The 20,582-nt window shown below is 37.6% G+C and overlaps 1 protein-coding gene across 1 annotated transcript in view; it reads left to right on the top strand.

Moving 5' to 3' along the window:
* The window catches only part of LAMA4 (laminin subunit alpha 4), a 133,754-nt gene that overhangs the window by 110,895 nt on the left and 2,277 nt on the right, over nucleotides 1-20,582 (top strand). Inside the window, exons 27-38 of the mRNA XM_057738716.1 lie at nucleotides 81-219; nucleotides 673-810; nucleotides 2,444-2,577; nucleotides 3,500-3,664; nucleotides 5,477-5,630; nucleotides 10,553-10,740; nucleotides 11,985-12,174; nucleotides 13,069-13,224; nucleotides 14,606-14,765; nucleotides 16,701-16,831; nucleotides 17,910-18,003; nucleotides 18,483-18,602. Coding sequence (XP_057594699.1) covers nucleotides 81-219; nucleotides 673-810; nucleotides 2,444-2,577; nucleotides 3,500-3,664; nucleotides 5,477-5,630; nucleotides 10,553-10,740; nucleotides 11,985-12,174; nucleotides 13,069-13,224; nucleotides 14,606-14,765; nucleotides 16,701-16,831; nucleotides 17,910-18,003; nucleotides 18,483-18,602 — 1,769 coding nt within the window. The remainder of the gene's footprint in view (nucleotides 1-80; nucleotides 220-672; nucleotides 811-2,443; nucleotides 2,578-3,499; nucleotides 3,665-5,476; nucleotides 5,631-10,552; nucleotides 10,741-11,984; nucleotides 12,175-13,068; nucleotides 13,225-14,605; nucleotides 14,766-16,700; nucleotides 16,832-17,909; nucleotides 18,004-18,482; nucleotides 18,603-20,582) is intronic.

Below are 20,582 nucleotides of genomic sequence, written 5' to 3'. Positions count from 1 at the left end.
ATATGTAGGATAACATAATCATCACCACCACCACCATCATCATCATGGCTATATCAGTAAAGGCTAATTTTCTTTTCCAGGACCCTAAGAGCACACCCTCCCCTAGATATCAACTTCAGAGGATGTATGAAGGGTTTCCAGTTCCAAAAGAAAGATTTCAATTTGTTAGAACAGACAGAAACCCTGGGAGTTGGTTATGGATGCCCAGAAGACTCTCTTGTAAGTACACAATCAAAAGGTTTTTAATAAATAGACAAAAAACTTATCACTCTTAAAAGCTGAAAAAGCTCTTTTCTCTGTGATCCTTTGTACACCTTGGGCTCCTTTCTGCCACCATTGGAAAGAAGAATCATTAAGCTAAAAAGGTTTGTGGGGATCCTCTGTGACTTGTCCAGTTGCTTCACTTTGTGATGGTTGGAGCTTCCAAAGCCCAGAGAGGCTGCGTGAGCCTCTTCACTCACGGTGGAGGAAGTAGGGAAGCTGAAACTCCATCTGTTAGAGGTATACAGAAGGAAGGCTAACATGCCTGAATTCCAGCATAAACCAGAAATTAAAACATAACTATTAGTATAGAAAGTAGCAGAAAAGGCCTTTTTGGTATATAAGAAATGGACATTTTAAGCATTTGATAATTATCACAAACACTATGTTCATACTTTCTTTGGCACACAGATATCTCGCAGAGCATATTTCAATGGACAGAGTTTCATTGCTTCAATTCAGAAAATATCTTTTTTCGATGGCTTTGAAGGAGGTTTTAATTTCCGAACGTTACAGCCAAATGGGTTATTATTCTATTATGCTTCAGGGGTAAGTTTGTTTTTCCCTGTGGAAACTTCTTTGTGGTAATTGTTTGTCTATTAAAAACACTTTTAAGCACATTAAAAGTGATTTTCAACTCAGAATAATTTTGACTCATGTACACACACAAATGTCTCATTTCAGACACTTTGTAAAATATATATATTGTATATGAGAAGTTTTTAACCTGGGCTTCATAGGCCCACCTCTCAGGGGTTCATGGAAAGAATTCATTGGGTCTGTGAACTAGGAGAGAAAAAATTACTTCTTTATTTTCTCTAACTAAAATTTAGCATTTTCTTCAATTGTGAATGTCAGCACAAACCACAGTAATGTTAGCAGTACCTGTGACTTTGTCATTAATAGAAATCACAGGTATTTTTCATTTCACATTATAGTTGTCACAGGTATCTAAAAATATCAATTTTGTTCATTGCTACTTCTAAATTACAATAGTTATTAGATCTGCTACTAGATTTTATTAATTAGTGCCTTAATGTAGAAGTACATATATAACTATATCACATATTTAGTTTCAATATTTTGAAACTGTTATTTCAATGTAATTGGTTTCCTTTGTATTCTTACATATTTTGTTCAATGACTTTAAAATATTTTATGTAGGGGTCCATATGTATCATCAAACTGCCAAAAGAGTGCATAGCACAAAAAATGTTAATAACCTCTGTGTAAATATACAAACACATGTGTGATTCAATTTGTGAAATAGTTCTTGAGTTGCTATAGAACACTATAGCTCAGCTTATAAAGATATACTATGTCAAGAATAAAATAAGGTTTGTAAAAGTTTGATGACCTTAATTTAAGCTCTAACTGATTTATCTCTGAAAAGGTCATCACCAACATAATGGACCAGGTCATAATATGATTTACAAAAGCAGCTTTTACTTTTCATACTCATTACCTTGGATCTGTCACATTTATATCCAATTTAATTCAGTAGCATCTGTGAGGATTTACCCAAAATATTTTGTTTCGACCTCTGCCACCAAACCTGCCTCAGATTACCATGGTTAGTTAAATAATACTTTTTGTCCACAAAAAGTAGTTATGTTGAGGGCTAACTGTAGAGGTTGATGCCCACATAAGGGAAGAGAAGGAAGATTATAATTTTGCCAATATTTTAAGACAAGCAGTAAGCAAATTCAGAAAAAGGGATGTTAATTTTTGCTATTTGTAAATGTTTCTGCCTCTGTAGAAGAAAAGTGAAACATTTTAAAAAACCACAATAGCAAATTAACCCTTGCCTGGTCATCTAGCTACATCTCCAAGGAAATTCAAATATTGCCTTTTTGAAAGTGAGACAGATGACAGAATAGAAATGCCTGAGTTAAGAAAGTAACTGATGCTGGGATGACAACTACTTAGCATGACAAAAATCACCTGAAATTTTCAGTTCAAAATACAGGAAATTCCTCTTTCCGTTGAAATGTATCTAACTTTATAGGTAACACCAATACAAGCAATAGAGTATTTTGTTGTTCATAGAAATTATTTTTCATACAGACTTCCCACATGTTGGGTGTTCCTTTAAGCAATCCCATTAAGTAAATGTTGAAAACATGTCCATCTTTTGGATACCTGGCCTCCCTAGTTTAAAAAATGTGTGCTTACATTTCAGTCAGATGTGTTCTCCATTTCAATGGATAATGGCACCGTGATCATGGATGTTAAGGGAATCAAGGTGCAGTCGGCAGATAAGCAGTATAATGATGGGCTGTCCCACTTCATCATTACCTCTGTCTCACCCGCAAGGTACAGCTCCTCACTTTGTTTTCTTTCCACCAGATGGCTTTATCTGTAGGGCATGATTCCATCCAGTTACCACTATGAATAATAGGCCATCTTATTACTTTTCCAGTGTTTAAAAAAAAAATGGTAGAAGGAACAACTTACCTTCTTTTTAAAAATTGCTATTAATTTTTAAGACATGCCAAATAAATCACTATAAAATTAATTAACTGGTACGTAAAGTTTTTTTCCCAGTGAAACCATAAGCTGTAATTTCCTTAAGGGAAGTACCTGCACAGAGCACTTACTAAATGGAGTGCAGTGTTTTGCACATAGGAGGAGCTCGGCAAATATTGGTTTCATTAGGTTTTAATTAAACAATTGAGAGCATTGCATTTATAGCCACATTTTAAAAAGTCTAACTTTATCTTTAAAATATGTAATACTGAATTTCTTTTTCATAAAAAGAAAATTCTTTCTGGAAGAAGAAATAAATTTCCATTGTAGACTGCTGCTATTCTGTGTCCACTTCTATGGAGCCCTCCCATTAAAAAAAAACATTAATAGGTTTTTTCAAGATACCATTTCCAATCACTATCAATGTGCTTTACAGTGAAAATAGTTTCCTACAAATGTAATTAAATGATCACCACGATTTCTGCTCTGATTTTTCCACACCAAAAAAAAAAAAAAAAAAAGTTGCTGATGACTAGTCACCTGAACTTGCTTCTATGGGTTTAAATTCCAGTCATGGTTTGGAGAATCTTTTCTGCATTTAGAAATAATCAACCATTTTATCCTGAGCTTCACGAAGAGTCTGGCAACTTGTTATCTTGTCATTAACCAAATGCTCCATTTCAACTCCATGAGAAAATCTGCAAGCTAGAATGGAACTCGAGGTAAAATGTTAGCTGTGTAGAGCTTAAAGAAGCTTTTTCCCTTACAGGTATGAATTGATAGTAGATAAAAGCAGACATGGGAGTAAGAACCCTACCAAAGGGAAAGTGGAACAGACGCAAGCAGGTGAAAAGAAGTTCTACTTCGGTGGCTCACCCATCAGTCCCCAGTATGCTAATTTCACGGGCTGTATAAGTAATGCCTACTTTACCAGGTATAATATTTTTATTATTCATAAATCTGCATGAATGATAAAGATCAAATCAATAATGAAAATATTTACTTTATTAAAACTTAGAACTATGAAATATCAGAGGCATTAGAGGGTAGTAATTAAAAACATGCATGTGCTTGAGAAACTGACCCACATGGGTTTGTGTGTAGGTTTTTTTGCCTTTTAACTTCTGTATGACATTGGCTAAGTGAGCCTTCATTTCTTCACCTGCAAAATGCGGATAATAATAGGGCCTGCCTGGTAGACTTGCTGTGAGGATTAAATGAGGTAATGTGCATAAAGCACCTAGTGAACAGCAAACTATAAATATTAACTGTGATTATTTCTGTACTTATTATCAATGGTATTGTACAGAGCAGCATACCCAAATCATCCTTAGAGGTTTAAGAAAGTCTTTTTTAATTTAATGCATGACTTTATTTTTTTTTGATTATTTTTCTTTTATTGAAATTTAGTTGATGTACAGTATTATGTTAGTTTCAGGTATACTACATAGTGATTTGATATTTGCATATATTATGAAATGCTCACCAAGATAAGTCTACTAACCGTCTGTCTCCATGCAGTTATTACAGTATTATTGACTGTATTCCTTTTGTTGTTTATTACACGCTTATGGCTTATTTTATAATACCTCTTAATTTCACCAATTTCGCACCCCTGCCTCCCCTTTGGCCGTCACCCATTTGCTCTCTGTATCTATGGTTCTGTTTCTGTTTTGTTTTATAGATTCTGCATATAAGTGAAGTCATATAGTATTTGTCTTTCTCCATCTGACTTATTTCACTTAACATAATACCCTCTAGATCCAGCCATGTCACAAATGGCAAGGTTTCATTTTTATGGCTAAATAATATTCCACATACATATATACCACAATTTATCCATTCATCTATGGGTCGACACTTAGGTTGCTTCCATATTGTGGCTATTGTAAATAATGCTGCAATGAACATAGGGTGCATGTATCTTCTCAAAGTAGTGTTTTTGTTTCCTTCTGGTAAATACCCAGCAATGGAATTGCTGGATCATATGGCAGTTCTATTTTTAATGTTTTGAGGAACCGCCATACTGCTTTCCATAGCGGCTGCACCAGTTTACATTGAGGGTTCTCTTTTCTCCACATCCTCACTAACACTTGTTGTATCTTGCTTTTTGTTATGACAGCCATTCTGACAGGTGTGAGGTGGTATCTCTTTTAGTTTTGATTTGCATTTCCCTGATGATTAGTGATATTGAGCATCTTTTCACATGTCTATTGACTATTTGTATGTCTTCTTTGGAGAAATGTCCACTTAGGTCCTCTGCTCCCTTTTTTAATCAAGTTGTTTGGTTTTTTTTATGTTGAATTGTATGAGTTTTTTGTATATTTTGTATATTAACTCATCAGATATATTGTTTGCAAATATTTTCTCCCATTCTGTAGGCTACTATTTTGTTTTGTCCTTAACAAAGACAATCAGGGTCCCCTAAGTACAAAAAAATGCAAAGGAGGAATTTAATACAGATTAAGTAACACAAATGAGGTCCCCATCATCCAGAGCATGATGAGGGAAAACGTGTTCATCTGTCGGAATGTGCTGGTGCCAGGCACAAAGTTATTGATTAATTGCTTAAATGATCATTTAAAGGGTTCTAATTGAGATAGTGGTTGGTGGATAAAGACCCATCTCTCTCACACACACACACACACACACAAATTTTAATTGCTAAAGTTCTGACTTCCATAGTTTCATCATGTAATTCTGAACAATATTTTTAAGGTTTTTCTTTCCTCTATTACGAACACAGGTTGGATAGAGATGTGGAGGTCGAAGATTTCCAGCGGTATTCTGAAAAGGTCCATACTTCACTTTATGAGTGTCCCATTGAGTCTTCGCCATTGTTTCTCCTTCACAAAAAAGGAAAAAATTCCTCAAAGCCTAAAACAAGTCAGAATAAAAAGGTAAGAGATAATGCTGTGCCAGCTTCTTGATTGCCCCTGTATTCTACACACACAGTTTCTGACACTGATGCTTTATAAAATTTACTCTTGTTTGCAATTATACACATATGAAAGATACTATTCTTGTAGTGTGTGATGTTGCAGTTTACCAGATTTGTTGTAGCAGTTCTTGTTCCCAAAGAAACAGTTTGAATAAGCTTTTACTCATACTCCCAACTACTTTTCATTACAATGGTTCAAACTGCTCTGTACTTTATAATATATATTATTTACTGTGCTAAATCTCTAGTTTCATTTGCTTTCACATAACAATCTCTGGTTTCTGTCACAGTAATGGAAATTATTAGTTTCTGATCTTACCCTGTTTTCCTCTCCTTCCTTGACCTTCATTTTAACCACTCACATACACAGTTGACCTGTGGCATCAACTAGAGCAGCTCTTTCATCAAAATCTTGAGTCTTAAATTGCGTTCACTGACTCCTAGCATATACATTATTTGTCTTCATCACAAGTGAAAGTCTAATTCCTTCTCCTTATTTCAGTCTAAGCCTCCCTGCTCCTTCCTGGTCCCATGTTAACAATGCACTCAATTGTCAGTGCTCCCATTCTGGTCCAAGCCATCGTCATCTCCCATATGAATTACTGTAATAGCCTCCCAACAGGCCTCCCTGTTTTACCTTGTTCCCCAATAGTATATTCTCAGCACAACAACCAGATCCTTTTAAACATACCATATCATGTTACTCCTCTGCTCAAAGTGGCCCCCCTCTGCATTCAGAGTAAATGTTCAAGTTCCTACAATGTCATCAGAGGCCCTATATTTTTCAGGCCTCTTTCCCTCACTCACTCTCCTCCTCCCATTGATCTCCTGGCTATTTCTAAAACAGGCCACATACACTTCTGCCTTAAGATCCTCACTTGAGCTTTGCTCTTACTTGGACCACTCTTCCCCCAAATATCTGCATGGACAGCTCCTTTTCCTAGGATTGCCCAACTCTCATCTGCTCAGTGAGGCCTACCTTAACCCCTATTTTAATTTATTTGTTTTTTTAAATTGAGGTATGGTTGCTGTATAATATTATATAAGTTACAGGTGTAAATATGGTGATTCACAATTTTAAAGGTTCTAGTCCATTTATAGTTATTATAAAATATTGGCTATATTCCCCATGTTGTATAATATATCCGTGTAGCTTATTTTGTACCTAATTGTTTGTGCCTCTTATTTCCCTACCCCTATACTGCCCCTTTCCCCTTTCCTCCCCCCACTGGTAACCACTAGTTTTTTCCCTATATCTCTGAGTCTGCTTCTTTTTTGTTATATTCACTAGTTTGTTATATTTTTTAGATTCTACGTATAAGTGATATCATACAGTATTTGTCTTTCTCTGACTTATTTCATTTACCATAATGCCCCCCCTCCAAGTCCACCCATGTTGCTGCAGTGGCAAAATTTTGTTCTTTTTTATGGCTGAGTAGTATTCCAGTGTGTGTGTGTGTGTGTGTGTGTGTGTGTGTGTGTGTGTGTGTGTACCACATCTTTTTTATCTATTCATCTGTTGATGACCATTTAGGTTGCTTCCATATCTTGGGAATTGTAAAAAATGCTGTTATGAACATTGGGGTGCATGTATCTTGTCAAATGAGTCTTTGTTTTTTTCAGGTATATATCTGGGAGTGGAATTGCTGGGTCATATGGTAGTTCTAGTTTTAGTTTTTTGAGCTACCTCCATACTGTTTTCCACAGTGGGTGCACCAATTTACATTCCCACCAACAGTGTAAGAGGGTTCCTTTTTCTCCACATCCTCACCAATTTGTGTTCTTTTTGACGATAGCCATTCTGACAGGTGTGAGGTGATAGCTCATTGTGGTTTTGATTTGCATTTCCCTGATGATTAGTGATGTTAAGCATCTTTTCATGTGGCTGTTGGCTTTTTGCATTTCCTCTTTGGAAAGGTGTCTATTCAGGTCTTCTGCCATTTTTTAATTGGGTTGTTTATGTTTTTGGTGTTGAGTTGTATGCACTTTTTATATATCTTAACAGCTATTTTAGAGCCCAGCCTACCTTCTACCTTCTACCACTACTACTGATCTCTTTTACCTTTTCCTAGGTGTTCTTTTTCCATAACACCTATCACATTTTAATTTATTATAGACTTTATTTATTATGGTTATTATGAGAGAGACCTAATAGTTTATAAATGGAAAATGCACAAATAGTATACTTTTTACAGAAAAAGGCAGAAAGCTGTCCTGCAGAGGAAAGAAGAATGAAAGCAAATACTGAGAAAAAGCTGAGACACCAGAAACATCCAGAAAAGGAGTGCCTTGATTCTTCCTAGCTTTTCAATTCCTGATTCTTACCCCTGGTAGAACCCCCACTACACTTTCTTTTGTTGGATTGAGGAAGATACTCCTATATCCTTATAACACATTTCCCTCTTTGTCTTAAGTAGCCTCAACCAGTTTGGCTATAATCTGAAACAAAAGAATCTTGCTTAATTGAAATTGGTACCACCAGTTGGATTGCAACTAACAGACCTTCAGAGGAAAAAATTACACTGGTAAAGTCGATGTCTAGTGGGGTTCAGTGGGAATCCCCACACACGTACCCGTTTTGAGATAGTAAACTGAGTTTCTGTGTTATATGGTGGCAAAGTAATTGATTAAATCATAACTTTTTTTATTGTTATTCAGAGCATATAGCCACAGAGGATTTAGGGTATTTGGTTGCTATATATAAATTTTATTAATTTTTGCAGCAGATAAGAGATAGGTCCTAGTCCAGGTATTCCCACAATGAAGCGAAGAAAGGCAAGGCTGGTAAATTGGGACTCGTGATCCAACAAGCCCTGCTTTGCTGAGCCCCCGTTGTCTAACTCTCAGTCACTCTCCTCCCACAGCTGAGTAGATGCCCTGGTTGAAAAAAAGTGAGGTCCTCTCCATTGGAATGGAGAGAGAGAGGATTGGCCAGAGTTGGGGAAAGTCCCCTACCCCCACCAGTCTCCCACCCCCACCCTCCATGCCACATGCAAACCCATTTTGAGCTTTGTTCCTCAGTGAGACAAGGGTGATCACATATCCCATTATACGATCTGTCACTGCACTGGGGTTGGAATACAGCGTGGAGTCGGGGGGAAATTTCCCAAGATACATTAGAGGAAAACAGTCTCCCCAAAGCCCCGCTCCAGCCAACCCTGCCCACCTGTGGCTTGAAGCTGTAGCCCTTATTTATGGGTGAGAGCCTGGGCTAAAAACACATTGGTGACTGGGTGTACTTCCTCCATCCAAGAGAGGAGGCTTGCTTCTGTGGCAGTGAATCAGGTTCTGAGTCCTGACAACTATGTGAGAAACGGAAGGAAGGATGGTAGAACCAGGTGGGCTTTTCTTTAGGACAAGTGAGTCTCTGAGCACCACTTTCTCCAATCTAACCACCACTGAGAGAGTTTCCACTATCAGAGCCCAACCTTAAGAGCCACTGCCCTGAGAGCAGGGCACTGGGACAGCTGGTCTGCCCTTTAATTCATTCAGCTGCCCTCTGCCCTCCATACCTGTTTTTGAGGGTAATTCTGGGATTTGCCTGGAACGCTGATATTTTTGGAGGTTTTATCTTTTACCCATATGAGATTAAGTATTTTATTGTCACTCTGTTCCAATCTATATTATTATCTTCTGGGCATTCTACACTGCTTTGTTCGACGAGTAGAAACCCTCTTAGACTTTTAGTACTATTGTGGATTTATTTTTATGTGTGTAGTTCTTTTGACATTTCAGTGGGAATTAGGGAGGGGAAAATTAAATGTGTGCATTCATTCAACAATCTGAACCAGAAATTGTATTTTCCCCTCTAATCGTGTATCTTATCCTGACTTACTGTGTTCTCCAATTTTCCCTAGCTCCAAACATTTCCTCTCTCTCCACCCTTGCTTTGTTGCAAGATTTCTTCCCAAGTGGGTCAGGTCAGGCCACTCCCTGCTTTTCAAACCTGCGTGGCTCCTCATCACCTAAAAAACAAAACCCCATCCTTTACCAAGTATCTAAGGTCCTTTCTATCCAGTAACGACCTGTCTTTCAATTTGTTGTTTAAAAGCCTATTCTTCCATATCAATTTTCAGCCCTTAAAAACAGGAACCATGTCTCACTCACCTTTCTATTCCCCACCACATACTGCCCATGGAAGACACGCAGAAACATTGATTTTTTCCCCGTTCACTCCTACCTGTTAGGTACTCAATAAACATTTGCTTGAATAAATGAGTAAATGACTGAATGCTCAGATTTACTTGCATTTATTTTGCATCAGAAATTGACTAAATAACCATTAAATATTAGCCTGTAGTTTCACAACTCTAAATATTAAGATCAGTAGTGCAATTTTAAGAGCACAAATAATTTTTAAAAATCGTTCTGTATCTGTCACATAGGTTTGCTACATATCTTATCACCAAAAATATTCTTAAACATTTTGAAGATGTTGCTATGTTAACTTTTTATACAGGATGTGTAAATAATAATAATGTGTATTCAAGTGATATTGTTGCATATGATATGAGGATTTTATTGATTGAGCATCTCAAGGTTATTTCATTGCCAACTTTTTCATTTTTCATCATTGATTAAGATGTGCATTTAATTTAAATCACAGAGCCCTTGTCTCTATAGCTTCACTATCACAGACTAGAATTTTAGATTTGTTAACATGCTCTGTTGTTGTTATTGTTACTGCTGCAGCTACTGCTGGCATTTGTTTATGGTGGTAGAGGAAGGAAGAGAGTGGCCACTAAGATTTTATGAGTGGAGAGTGCACAGATAATGCATCCTCTATTTATCATCATTATTAATGATAAGAAAATCAAAAATGAATTTTGCTCCTAGTGTGTCAGTTTTATCCCTTAAATGATTCATTTCCTATTCTTATAGGGAGAGAAAAGTAAAGATGCTCCTTCATGGGATCCTGTTGGCCTGAAATTCCTAGAGAGGAATGTTCCAAGAGACTCTCACTGCCACCTTTCCAACAGCCCTAGAGCAATAGAGCACGCCTATCAATATGGAGGGACAGCCAACAGCCGCCAAGAGTTTGAACACTTAAAAGGAGATTTTGGTGAAAAGTAAAGTAACATACTATCCTTTCAGAAACTTGATGCCATGGCTGGGCTTTATCCTTATTTGCCATATGTCATCTTTTTCCTATAATTTTTCTGTGCCGTCTTATTCTTTTTTTTTTTTTTGCCGTCTTATTCTATCATCAAAATAAATACTAAATAGTAGATGATTCACACTGTCCAGTAAATAACATTCTCTGTGACCTTCTTCTCAAAAGTAAGGTGCATAAAACAATATTCTCCTAGGAGTTTGCTGTACTTTATCAAAAAGAAAAGACAGTCAAAGAAAGGAAGATGGGGTAAATTTTAAATGTCTCATCATCTAACCTTGCTATCCTTCCCTCCCCCATTAAAATTGCTTTCAGATTGTAAATGGGAATGCATTTGAACTGCTGGAAGGTTAATAAGGAAAGACGCTGAGAATACAAATGTCCTTGTATCTCTATGGGCCCTCAAGCTATCTCTAAAGTTCATCACCTCTTTCTGGTATTTCACAAACCTCCAGGTTATTTAGTATTATTGAAGATTTCTTTTTAAAGAAGTGTTAGCACCCAAATATTCTTATATAGGTCTTATATAGCTCTTTCAAACATTCATACAGGCAGTGCATTCAATAAGAAACTCCTAATGCCTTCTAATTTCCTATCTTCTTAATAGGCAGAATCAGTATTTTGTATTCTTCAGGAAAAATTTAGAGTTAATCAAACTGGAAATTAGCCTAATAAATGTATCTTATCTATGGCCTAGAGCTAAATTTCTAGAAATTTTTAATTAATTTCTATACATTCTGGTAGCTGTTTTTAGCATGTGATATCCATCGATTAATTTTTACGGGGAGAAAATTGAATCTGTATTTTAGATAATACACAAATCATATTTCTATGCAAATTTATATATGCATATTAATTACTAGTATTTTGTCCACATGAGGCTTCCTTAACATAAAGATTTTTACTAAACTAATTGTAATCGTATTTTCAAAGCAAGACATGAGGTTATCCTTCACTGAAACAACACTTTCTTAAATGTGGAATGTATCCCTGTTTTATGAGGAAATGGAGAGGATTTACACTTTTGAAATAGCAGTGCTTACCCAATATTCACTAATAATACAAAGGTATAATTAGAAGCAATGTTGCTTGGGATTAGATTGAATGACTATTCTTCCTTACACTCTATTGCCTTGGGAAATTAGAAATCACCCTCCGTCTCCTTAGACAGGTGGTAAGCTTTTTCTTCTCATTTACCAGATCCCAGTTTTCCATTCGTCTGAAAACACGATCTGCCCATGGGATGATTTTCTATGTCTCAGATCAGGAAGAGAATGACTTCATGACTCTATTCTTAGCCCACGGCCGCTTGGTTTTCATGTTTAATGTTGGCCACAAGAAACTGAAGATTAGAAGCCAAGAGAAATACAATGATGGATTGTGGCATGATGTAAGTTGAAGGCAGAGAATATTGTTACCAGCAAATGTCCACCATTGTCAAACGGACTGACACTAATACCCCACTAGTGGTTTTTCTAGAAACATCCACTTAAAAATTCTGTTGCTGTATGTTCAGAGTTCAATTTCAAAAGCTTTCATTAATTCATTATAAAAATCTTGAAGCATATTATTTTAAAAGAAATGCAGTCTGGGTATAATTTTTTTGACAGATCAGTTTTTTTTTAGTGCAGTTATTTTAAACAAAAGATATATAAACTGAAGTTTGGTTTCTAAGGATTTCTTGCTTGACTGGGTTTTTTTTCCACTGCCTGTAATGTTCTAAATTTTCAATGATTGCTCATAGACTAAGCTATGGAAGGTACAAGGCAAAGAGTAAATCCATTAGGAAGACAGGATATAACAGGTAGAATAACCTAAATCCGAAGCAATTCAGTGTGTATATAGTGGGAAGAGTAAGCAATGTCAGCTGCACTACAATTAATTATAATTATATTTAGGAGAGAGAGCATGTGGCTGGTCAGCTGAGGACAGCCATAAAATAGAGAACTCTGCTAAACATAAGCTGTATTCGGAAATTATGCCTGTAACTTTAAATCAAGTTTTAAAGGAAGAGACAAACTCCTGACCTTCAGAGAAAGGACCACTTTTTTTTCTTTAAGCTCTTTATTGGAATATAATTGCACTACACTTTTGTACCAGCTTTTGAGGTACACCAAAGTGAATCAGCTGTATTTATACATATATCCCCATATCCCCTCCCTCCCGTGACTCCCACCCACCCTCCCTGAAGGACCACTTTTTAAAAGAACTTCTGCTGCAGTGCAGTAGCAAAGTTGAGGGGAGAGGCAACACAGCCTTCTCCATTGTCCTTTTCTCCATCCAGGTGATATTTATTCGGGAAAAGAGCAGTGGCCGACTAATAATTGATGGTCTTCGAGTCTTAGAAGAAAGTCTTCCCCCTACTGGAGCTGCCTGGAAAATCAAGGGTCCTATTTATTTGGGAGGTGTGGCTCCTGGAAAGGCTGTGAAAAATGTCCAGGTAAGCCAGGCATGACCAGGTAGAGCCATCGACCTTTAGAGCTGGAAGAGCGTTTAATATAGCCCTCATTTTACAATTAGAAAACTGGCAAAAGTAAAACTGTAGTTTGCCTGGAGATGGGGTACATAAGGGGGTATTGTTCTGAGGATATTTGTCCATCCTGTGACATTACAAAGCCTGGAGTTATCTTTTGATTCTAGGGTAGAGGTGAGATGAAAAATGTTTCACAGGTATGAACTGTCATGAAAAGTTATGTCTCAAGGATATACTTATTTGTTCAGCAAGTACCCATACTTTTAGTCTTAAAAAATACCCCAAAAATAATTCCCTGGGGGTCCAGTGGTTAGGACTCAGTGCTTTCACTGCCCAGGCCCAGGTTAAATCCCTGGTCAGGGAACTAAGATCCTGCAAGCCATGCGGTGCAGCAAAAAAAAAGAAAAGAAAAGAAAGTCATTCCATTAAATGTATTATTGGGTGAAATAAAAACCTTTCAGGCCATTATGTAAACTGTGATCTCATTTTCATTTCTTACACACACACACACACACACACACGCAATTTTTAAATGTGCAAGGAGATGTGGTTACCCCTGGGGAGAAGTGAGGATATAGTAGAAAACAACAACAACATTTTTGTAATTTAAAAGTTTAAAATATTGGACCTTTAAAAAACATTTAGCAATAGAAGAATGCATCAAAGGACTAAGTGTTTTAACATAAATATAGATTTGACTTTAACACAAAGAATTAATAAGATCACAAAGAACTTCTAAGATCCATTAATATATGTGGATAAAGCAAAAAAGGGAGAAAATGTTCATGTTTAATTAGATTTTAGGCAAGTAGCCCCAATTCTGTGATAATTCCTTTAAAAGAAAGCTTTCCAAAGCAGTGTGAAATCAGTTGTCTAAAATGGCCCGTGTTTCGTGTCCTGTAGTATGATAAATGCTCAGCCACAAAACAATGAAGCAAGCTTTCTGCTGTTATTTAACCATGGTAGATTTAACAGTTAAGAACTTTGCTAACCCTCATCAGCATTAGGTGATCTAGGGCACAGCTGTCCTTCTTGAAGAAAAACAAATGAGGATATTTCTAATGTTCAATTTGAAAACCGCAGCTACAATTTACTTTGTCATGAAAAATGTAAAAATTTTCATACCTTAATTAGTGTAGGCTGTCATTATCAAATACAAAATTCCAGCTTCAAAGAACTAGTTAAAAAGCAACTACCTGGAAAACTATTGATCGTTCAGATAGCTAAGATAAATAAGGCAAGAAATTACCTGCTTTCTCTCAGGGCTCAAATTCCTTCATTTTGTTTCCCTTTGGTGCATCTGTGAGTGTTGAGAAAATGGATTTTAAGAGATGTCTTCTTCTCTCAGATAAACTCAGTCTACAGCTTCAGTGGCTGCCTCAGCAATCTCCAGCTCAATGGGGCCTCCATCACCTCTGCTTCTCAGACATTTAGCGTGACTCCTTGTTTTGAAGGTCCAATGGAAACAGGAACATACTTTTCAACAGAAGGAGGATACGTGGTTCTAGGTAACAATGACTTATGTTAAAACATGAATCATGAAATACTTCTTTCCCGGACGTGGCTAACAGGGATATTGGGCCCAAAGTTAAAACCAGAATATCAAACTCAGTCCTAGAAAATGGCCTCTTTCCATAAGGACCACCTTTCTCCTCTCCTACCCTCCAAACTAGACACAGGGACCTGACCATCCTTGTTTGCTTTCCCCATCCAGTGCTTCTCCACAGCTGCCAAACCTCTGGAGGTAGACCATTTTGGCCCCTTTAGAATTTCCTGTGCTGCACCATGGCTGACTCGTGTTGGCTCTTGGCCACCTTACTCTCTAGGTCTTTCTTGCTCCCTCTAAGCATCACCCATTGTTCGTACTAAGGAAAGTTCCACTTCCTCCCTTTGCCAACAACTCCAGCAGACAACACTATCCTAAAAAAAATTTATTTCTGGATTTTTATTCTGAACTCTTACTCTGTCACTCATTCAACAAAGTTTATATTGTGTGCCTCTGGTATGACAGTCCCTATGCCAGGTGATGGAACATAATAGTTCTAAAAATAAATAAATAAAACCCTGAAGTGGTTAAGACTTCGCCTTCCAATGCAGGGGGTACAGGTTCAATCCCTGGTCAGGGACTTAAGATCCCACATGCCTGGAGGCCAAAAAACCAAAACATAAAACAGAAGCAATATTGTAACAAACTCAATAAAGACTTTAAAAATAAATAAAAGCAGCATCATTAATTCCAAAAAATAAATAAAATCCTAAACAGACTGCACACAATCACCATACAATCCATTCCAACAACATTCTATAGAGCAACCATGAGGTGTGAGGAAGATACCAGGACAGGTGCTGGGAAAGAAGATAGGAGGAGAGTATAAAACCACATGTTCCCTGCCCTCAGCATCCCCTGAATAGACATTACAATGCAGCTAAGTATCCCTTCTTAAACCACCCGCATGTCCAAAAGAATAACCAGAGGTAATATTTCCTCTCTTTGTCTAGCTCATGATTTTACTTTCCTTTCTCCTCCTTTATCCCTGCTAAAACACCTACATGCACATTTCTCAACCCTTCATTGAATTTCGGTGATAAGAACTCAAAGCCTTGGACAGCCTGAAAAGCATAGCAGCCTGCACAATGTATGTTCTCAATAAATATTAATAGCATAAAAAATTAAAAAGTAATCTATAAGGAGGCATGTCAAGTGAACATTATTAAGATGCCCAGGTTTGCAGTGAATCTCTTGGAGTGAACACAGCTATTCTTAAGAAGAATTCATTTTCTTGCATCGCTGCAATAACAGCCCCTAACTGCTTTTGCTGTTCTCACTTTGTCTTTCCTCCCAAATGCTCTGCAGCACTGGCACCAGTTATCTTGTTTAAGAATTACTTTTAATACAGATCCGATCAAGGCAGCTCCCGTGCTCGATGACTGCAAAGTAAAGTCTGCCTTCCATACTGGAGCTCTAGAGCGCTTCCCAGTGTGGCTTCCACCAGCCCTCCCCACTCACCTTGCCTCCCTCTACCCTTGCAGGGGACAGTCCAGCCACACTGGCCTCCACAGTGCTCTCCAGATGTTCCAGCCTCTGTACTTGTGTTCAAACTACTCACTCTTCCCAGTTTGCTCTTTCCTCCTTCTCACTTTTGAAAGATTAAATGGTCCTGCTAGTTAGAATCAGTTTCTCCTCACCTGAGCTCCCATAGCCGTGATGTATTTTCAGCATGCTGTTCTCATCCCGCGCCCCACAAGTGGTGTGCCAGTTATCTCAGACCCTCGCAGAGCTTTCCACAGAGTGTTTGACATGGAAAATGACACTTTATACTTATCTATTGAAAAATAAGTCAAACTTTCAAAAACAGATACAAAAATATGCAATTATAATATCACACCATGGTTACAAAATTTAGGTTGCTGTTCTTGAGAACTAATAGTACTTCTTTCCACAGATGAGTCTTTCAATATTGGATTGAAGTTTGAGATTGTGTTCGAAGTCCGTCCTAGAAGCAGTTCCGGAACCCTTGTTCATGGCCACAGTGTCAGTGGGGAGTACCTGAATGTTCACGTGAAGAATGGGCAGGTAGTGTGTTAAAATTGTTTTCACAGTCTGTCCTTTCTGACCTTGGATTCTAGATCTGAAGCAGATTTATTTCACAGAATTATTCCGTCAATCTTTCATACCTGGGGTGGGGAGGAAACAAACAACAGGGAAGCTATAACATAAAATTTAAATGCAGGCAATATTTGGATTCAGATTCATATGTTGGGAATTGATCTGAATAGAGCAAAGAGCCATGAAGTTGTGGCAAAGCTAAAAAAATCAATAATTAAAATGTTTTAACAAAAGAATCGGAAGAGAAATTTTTTACAACAAATGGAAGCAGCAAACATGTTCAGCTATCGAAACCAACAAGCACTAAAACATCCATTTACCTATAATATATATGCATACCATACATCTATTATTTTCAATTGCTAAAAATAAAAAATTCTGTTATAATTAAACACCACTTTCATCCTTAAATAATATTACTAAAGAACATTCATGAGAGTATTCAAATAAATATGAAGCATATTTTCAATGATATCCCTAACTTAATATAACTAACTTTCATTGAGTTCCAGTATATCCTATTAAACCATATAGGAATAAAACAGGTCCTAATATGGTGCTTTACTGTGTGTCAGATACTATTCTAAATGCTTTATATGGATTAACTGATTTAATTCCCCCAATAGCTCTGTGAAGTAAGTATTATAATTATCACCCTTATTTTACAAATGAGAAAACATGGCCCAGGGTGACGTAAGCAGGAGCCCTGGGGTGTGAACCCAGGCAGTCTGGCTCTAGAGTCCATGCTCTTCCTGAGTACTTTAACCTGCCTTGTATAACACATTCCATCTTTAAAACTGAAGGAACTTATTGTGTTATCTTACTATTCCTCTGCCCCCTCTTCTCTCCTGTGTGATCATTTTGTTCTCTCTCTGAGGAACAGTTTAAACTTTCTATAGCCTACTGAAGAGTGACCCCTTGTGTTCAAATTGCAAAGCTAATCATGTCTGGGTTCTGCTTTCCCTGTGGTAAATGTAAGAAATTTCATTTTTTCACAATGAGGAGAAATGAAATTAAATTCTATAACGTGCCCTGTTTCTTGCAGGTCATAGTAAAAGTCAACAATGGCATCAGAGACTTTTCCACCTCAGTGACACCCAAGCAGAGTCTCTGTGATGGCAGATGGCACAGAATTACAGGTGAGAAAAGCTGAGTGTCCTGGGTTTCCTTAATAAAGTGAGCCTACACACCTACCTGTGGCATGATGGCTTGGCAGAACTTAGACTATAACTTATATGACAGAATAGGTAATAGATGACAGTCTAAAAGTGGCCAAGAAAAAAAAAAAAATCAAATGTTACTGTACTAAAATATGTATATTGAATCCACATGTGATTTGAAAATATTAATGCTGCCAGAATAATCTTAGGGAGTTGTTTAAATAATGCATACCTTATCGAGCAAAAAATAGCAGAAAAAGTGTCCTAAATATTCTCCCTTTCAAAGGAAAATGTTACAATGATTCTTTGGTTAGACATTGACGTTTTCAGTGATCAGAGGAAAGTGTGCAGTTTATTCTGGAATAAATAAAAGCCATTACTGTAATAAATTATTCCCTTTCATGTGAAAATTAATCACTTCAATGTCACTTACGCCCACTCTCTTCCCTGTATATCAGTTATTAGAGACTCAAATGTGGTTCAGTTGGATGTAGACTCTGAAGTGAACCACGTGGTTGGACCCCTGAATCCAAAGCCAGTTGATCACAGGGAGCCTGTGTTTGTTGGAGGTGTTCCAGGTAAGTTATTTAAAAGCAACGTTTCCAAATCCAAAAAAACACTAAATTCTCATAATTGTTATTATAATATTAAGAATTGAGCTATGTATTTTCATAATTCACCTAATAACTCAAAGGATTTTATATACAATATCCTTTCATAGGAAAAAGTATCCAACAATTATAAACCTCATCCAAGGATCAAAACAAAGTAACACGTAAGAACTACACCACAGCATTCTAACTACTCTCCCTCTGCTGTAACTGCTTAATTTTTTTCTCTTCACTTTACATACCCTCCTCACATACACACAGTGAAACACACTCTGTTTTATCTCTGACACAAAGAAACCTCATGCACTATTGCTGCTCTAGGATCTGAGAACCTTTGAGGACTAAAAGTTTGCGAATAATTGCTCCTCTTCCATACTAAGAGAGCATATACAGTTCTTCCCGTCCAGGACTAGTCTGAAGTGTGAAAACAGCTGCAGACCATAAGTTCTGTTGTTCCTATGTAGTGACATTCCCTAAGAGAGATTCCCAGCTGCAGTTCTGTAAACATCATCAGTAACATTGCTGCTGTTATCTGCCAAGAATGGTGTATAATCCAGGATGGTGATAGGACACTTATGGACCCCCCGCAATTACTTTAAACTTCTTAAGCAGGGACCATGACCTGATGTTGAAAGTGTTTGTTTTGCACACTTCATTAATTTGGAAAAACTGAATGATAAAGGTAGCAAGAGGGAAAAATCAAGCTTTTACATCTGGAATTTGGTGGGGATTTTAAGGAAAAACTTAACATGGTTTTTCCTTGCATCCTAACTAGACTATTTTAGACTGAGCCATGTAAAGGCAAATAATGCTTCAATTAAGAGAAGGAGAAAGATTAAGCATCCAGTCTTGGGTACGCACAAAATAGTAGCAGCTAAGCACTCTTCTGCTTTGTAATGTGAATTTTTCAAATACCAATATAGACATTAACAGTAACTCACTGATGAAATATTTGAGACTCTCAAAAAGCAACCCTTCTCTTTTACTTCCACTGTCCACTCCCAGCTCCATTCCTCAGTCCTCTCCTGCTGCTCCAGGCTTCAGTTCTGAAAGAAATATTGGCAAAGACCACATTGCACTTCATGCAGGTACAGTGTGGAAGATGTGTCATATCAGTTCTTCCATTGCTTCACATTGCTTTCTTGCTGGAAATCACAACATAGTTTACAATATTTCATAGATTCCCAAGGGCCTACAGGATCAAAGTCAGCCTAGCATGCAAGGTCCTGATCATCTGGCCCCCACCTTGCCCCTGCCTCTGGGGCCTCCCCCTACCTTCTGGGACTTGCAGTTCTCTGGATGTCCAGTGATGGTCTCTTTGCTCCAGGCCTTTGCACAAGTGCACAGGGCCTCAATTTCTAGATGTTCTTTCTTGCCTCCCCTAGTACCTTTTCAAGGAACAACTTCTCCCACTCCTCCCCCAACTTTACTCCTATTGACCTTGAGGATCCAGCTCAGACTTCTTACAGCCATGCCCCCTCCCCTAGAGTGTGCTATGCATACCATGCTTGTGGCACTTACTGCAGAATGTTGTTGAAGCTAAATAGTACACTCCTCGCTTCCAGGGAACATGACTTCAACACACAACAAACATGTATTGAGTGTCTATTAAGCACTGTGCTAGGCTCCAGGAGATGGGCAAAACAAGCATGGCCCTCCCTCATGGAAGTTACAGTGGTTGTTCTTTACTTTGCACCCAAAGTGCTATGTCATTCAGACAACTGTTTGTCTCTCATTCAAGCAAATATTTGTCTCTCTGATTTGTGTTTGTTTTCAGAGTCTCATCCCAACATTACACACTACCATTATCTCTCACTACAAGACTTGCTAAGCTCTACAGACTGGGCAAGATATACCCAAAGGCAAATTCTGCCCTCCTGAGAAATATAATAGCAAATTTTAGCTAGTGAGCCAGCACACAGAAACCAGCAAGGCCGGGGGGCCTAT

This window comes from Hippopotamus amphibius, chromosome 6 (genome assembly GCF_030028045.1).
Source record: "Hippopotamus amphibius kiboko isolate mHipAmp2 chromosome 6, mHipAmp2.hap2, whole genome shotgun sequence".
Taxonomy (NCBI): domain Eukaryota; kingdom Metazoa; phylum Chordata; class Mammalia; order Artiodactyla; family Hippopotamidae; genus Hippopotamus; species Hippopotamus amphibius.
The sequence above is the reverse complement of the archived record's forward strand: the minus strand, read 5'-3'. Positions and strand labels throughout refer to the sequence as shown.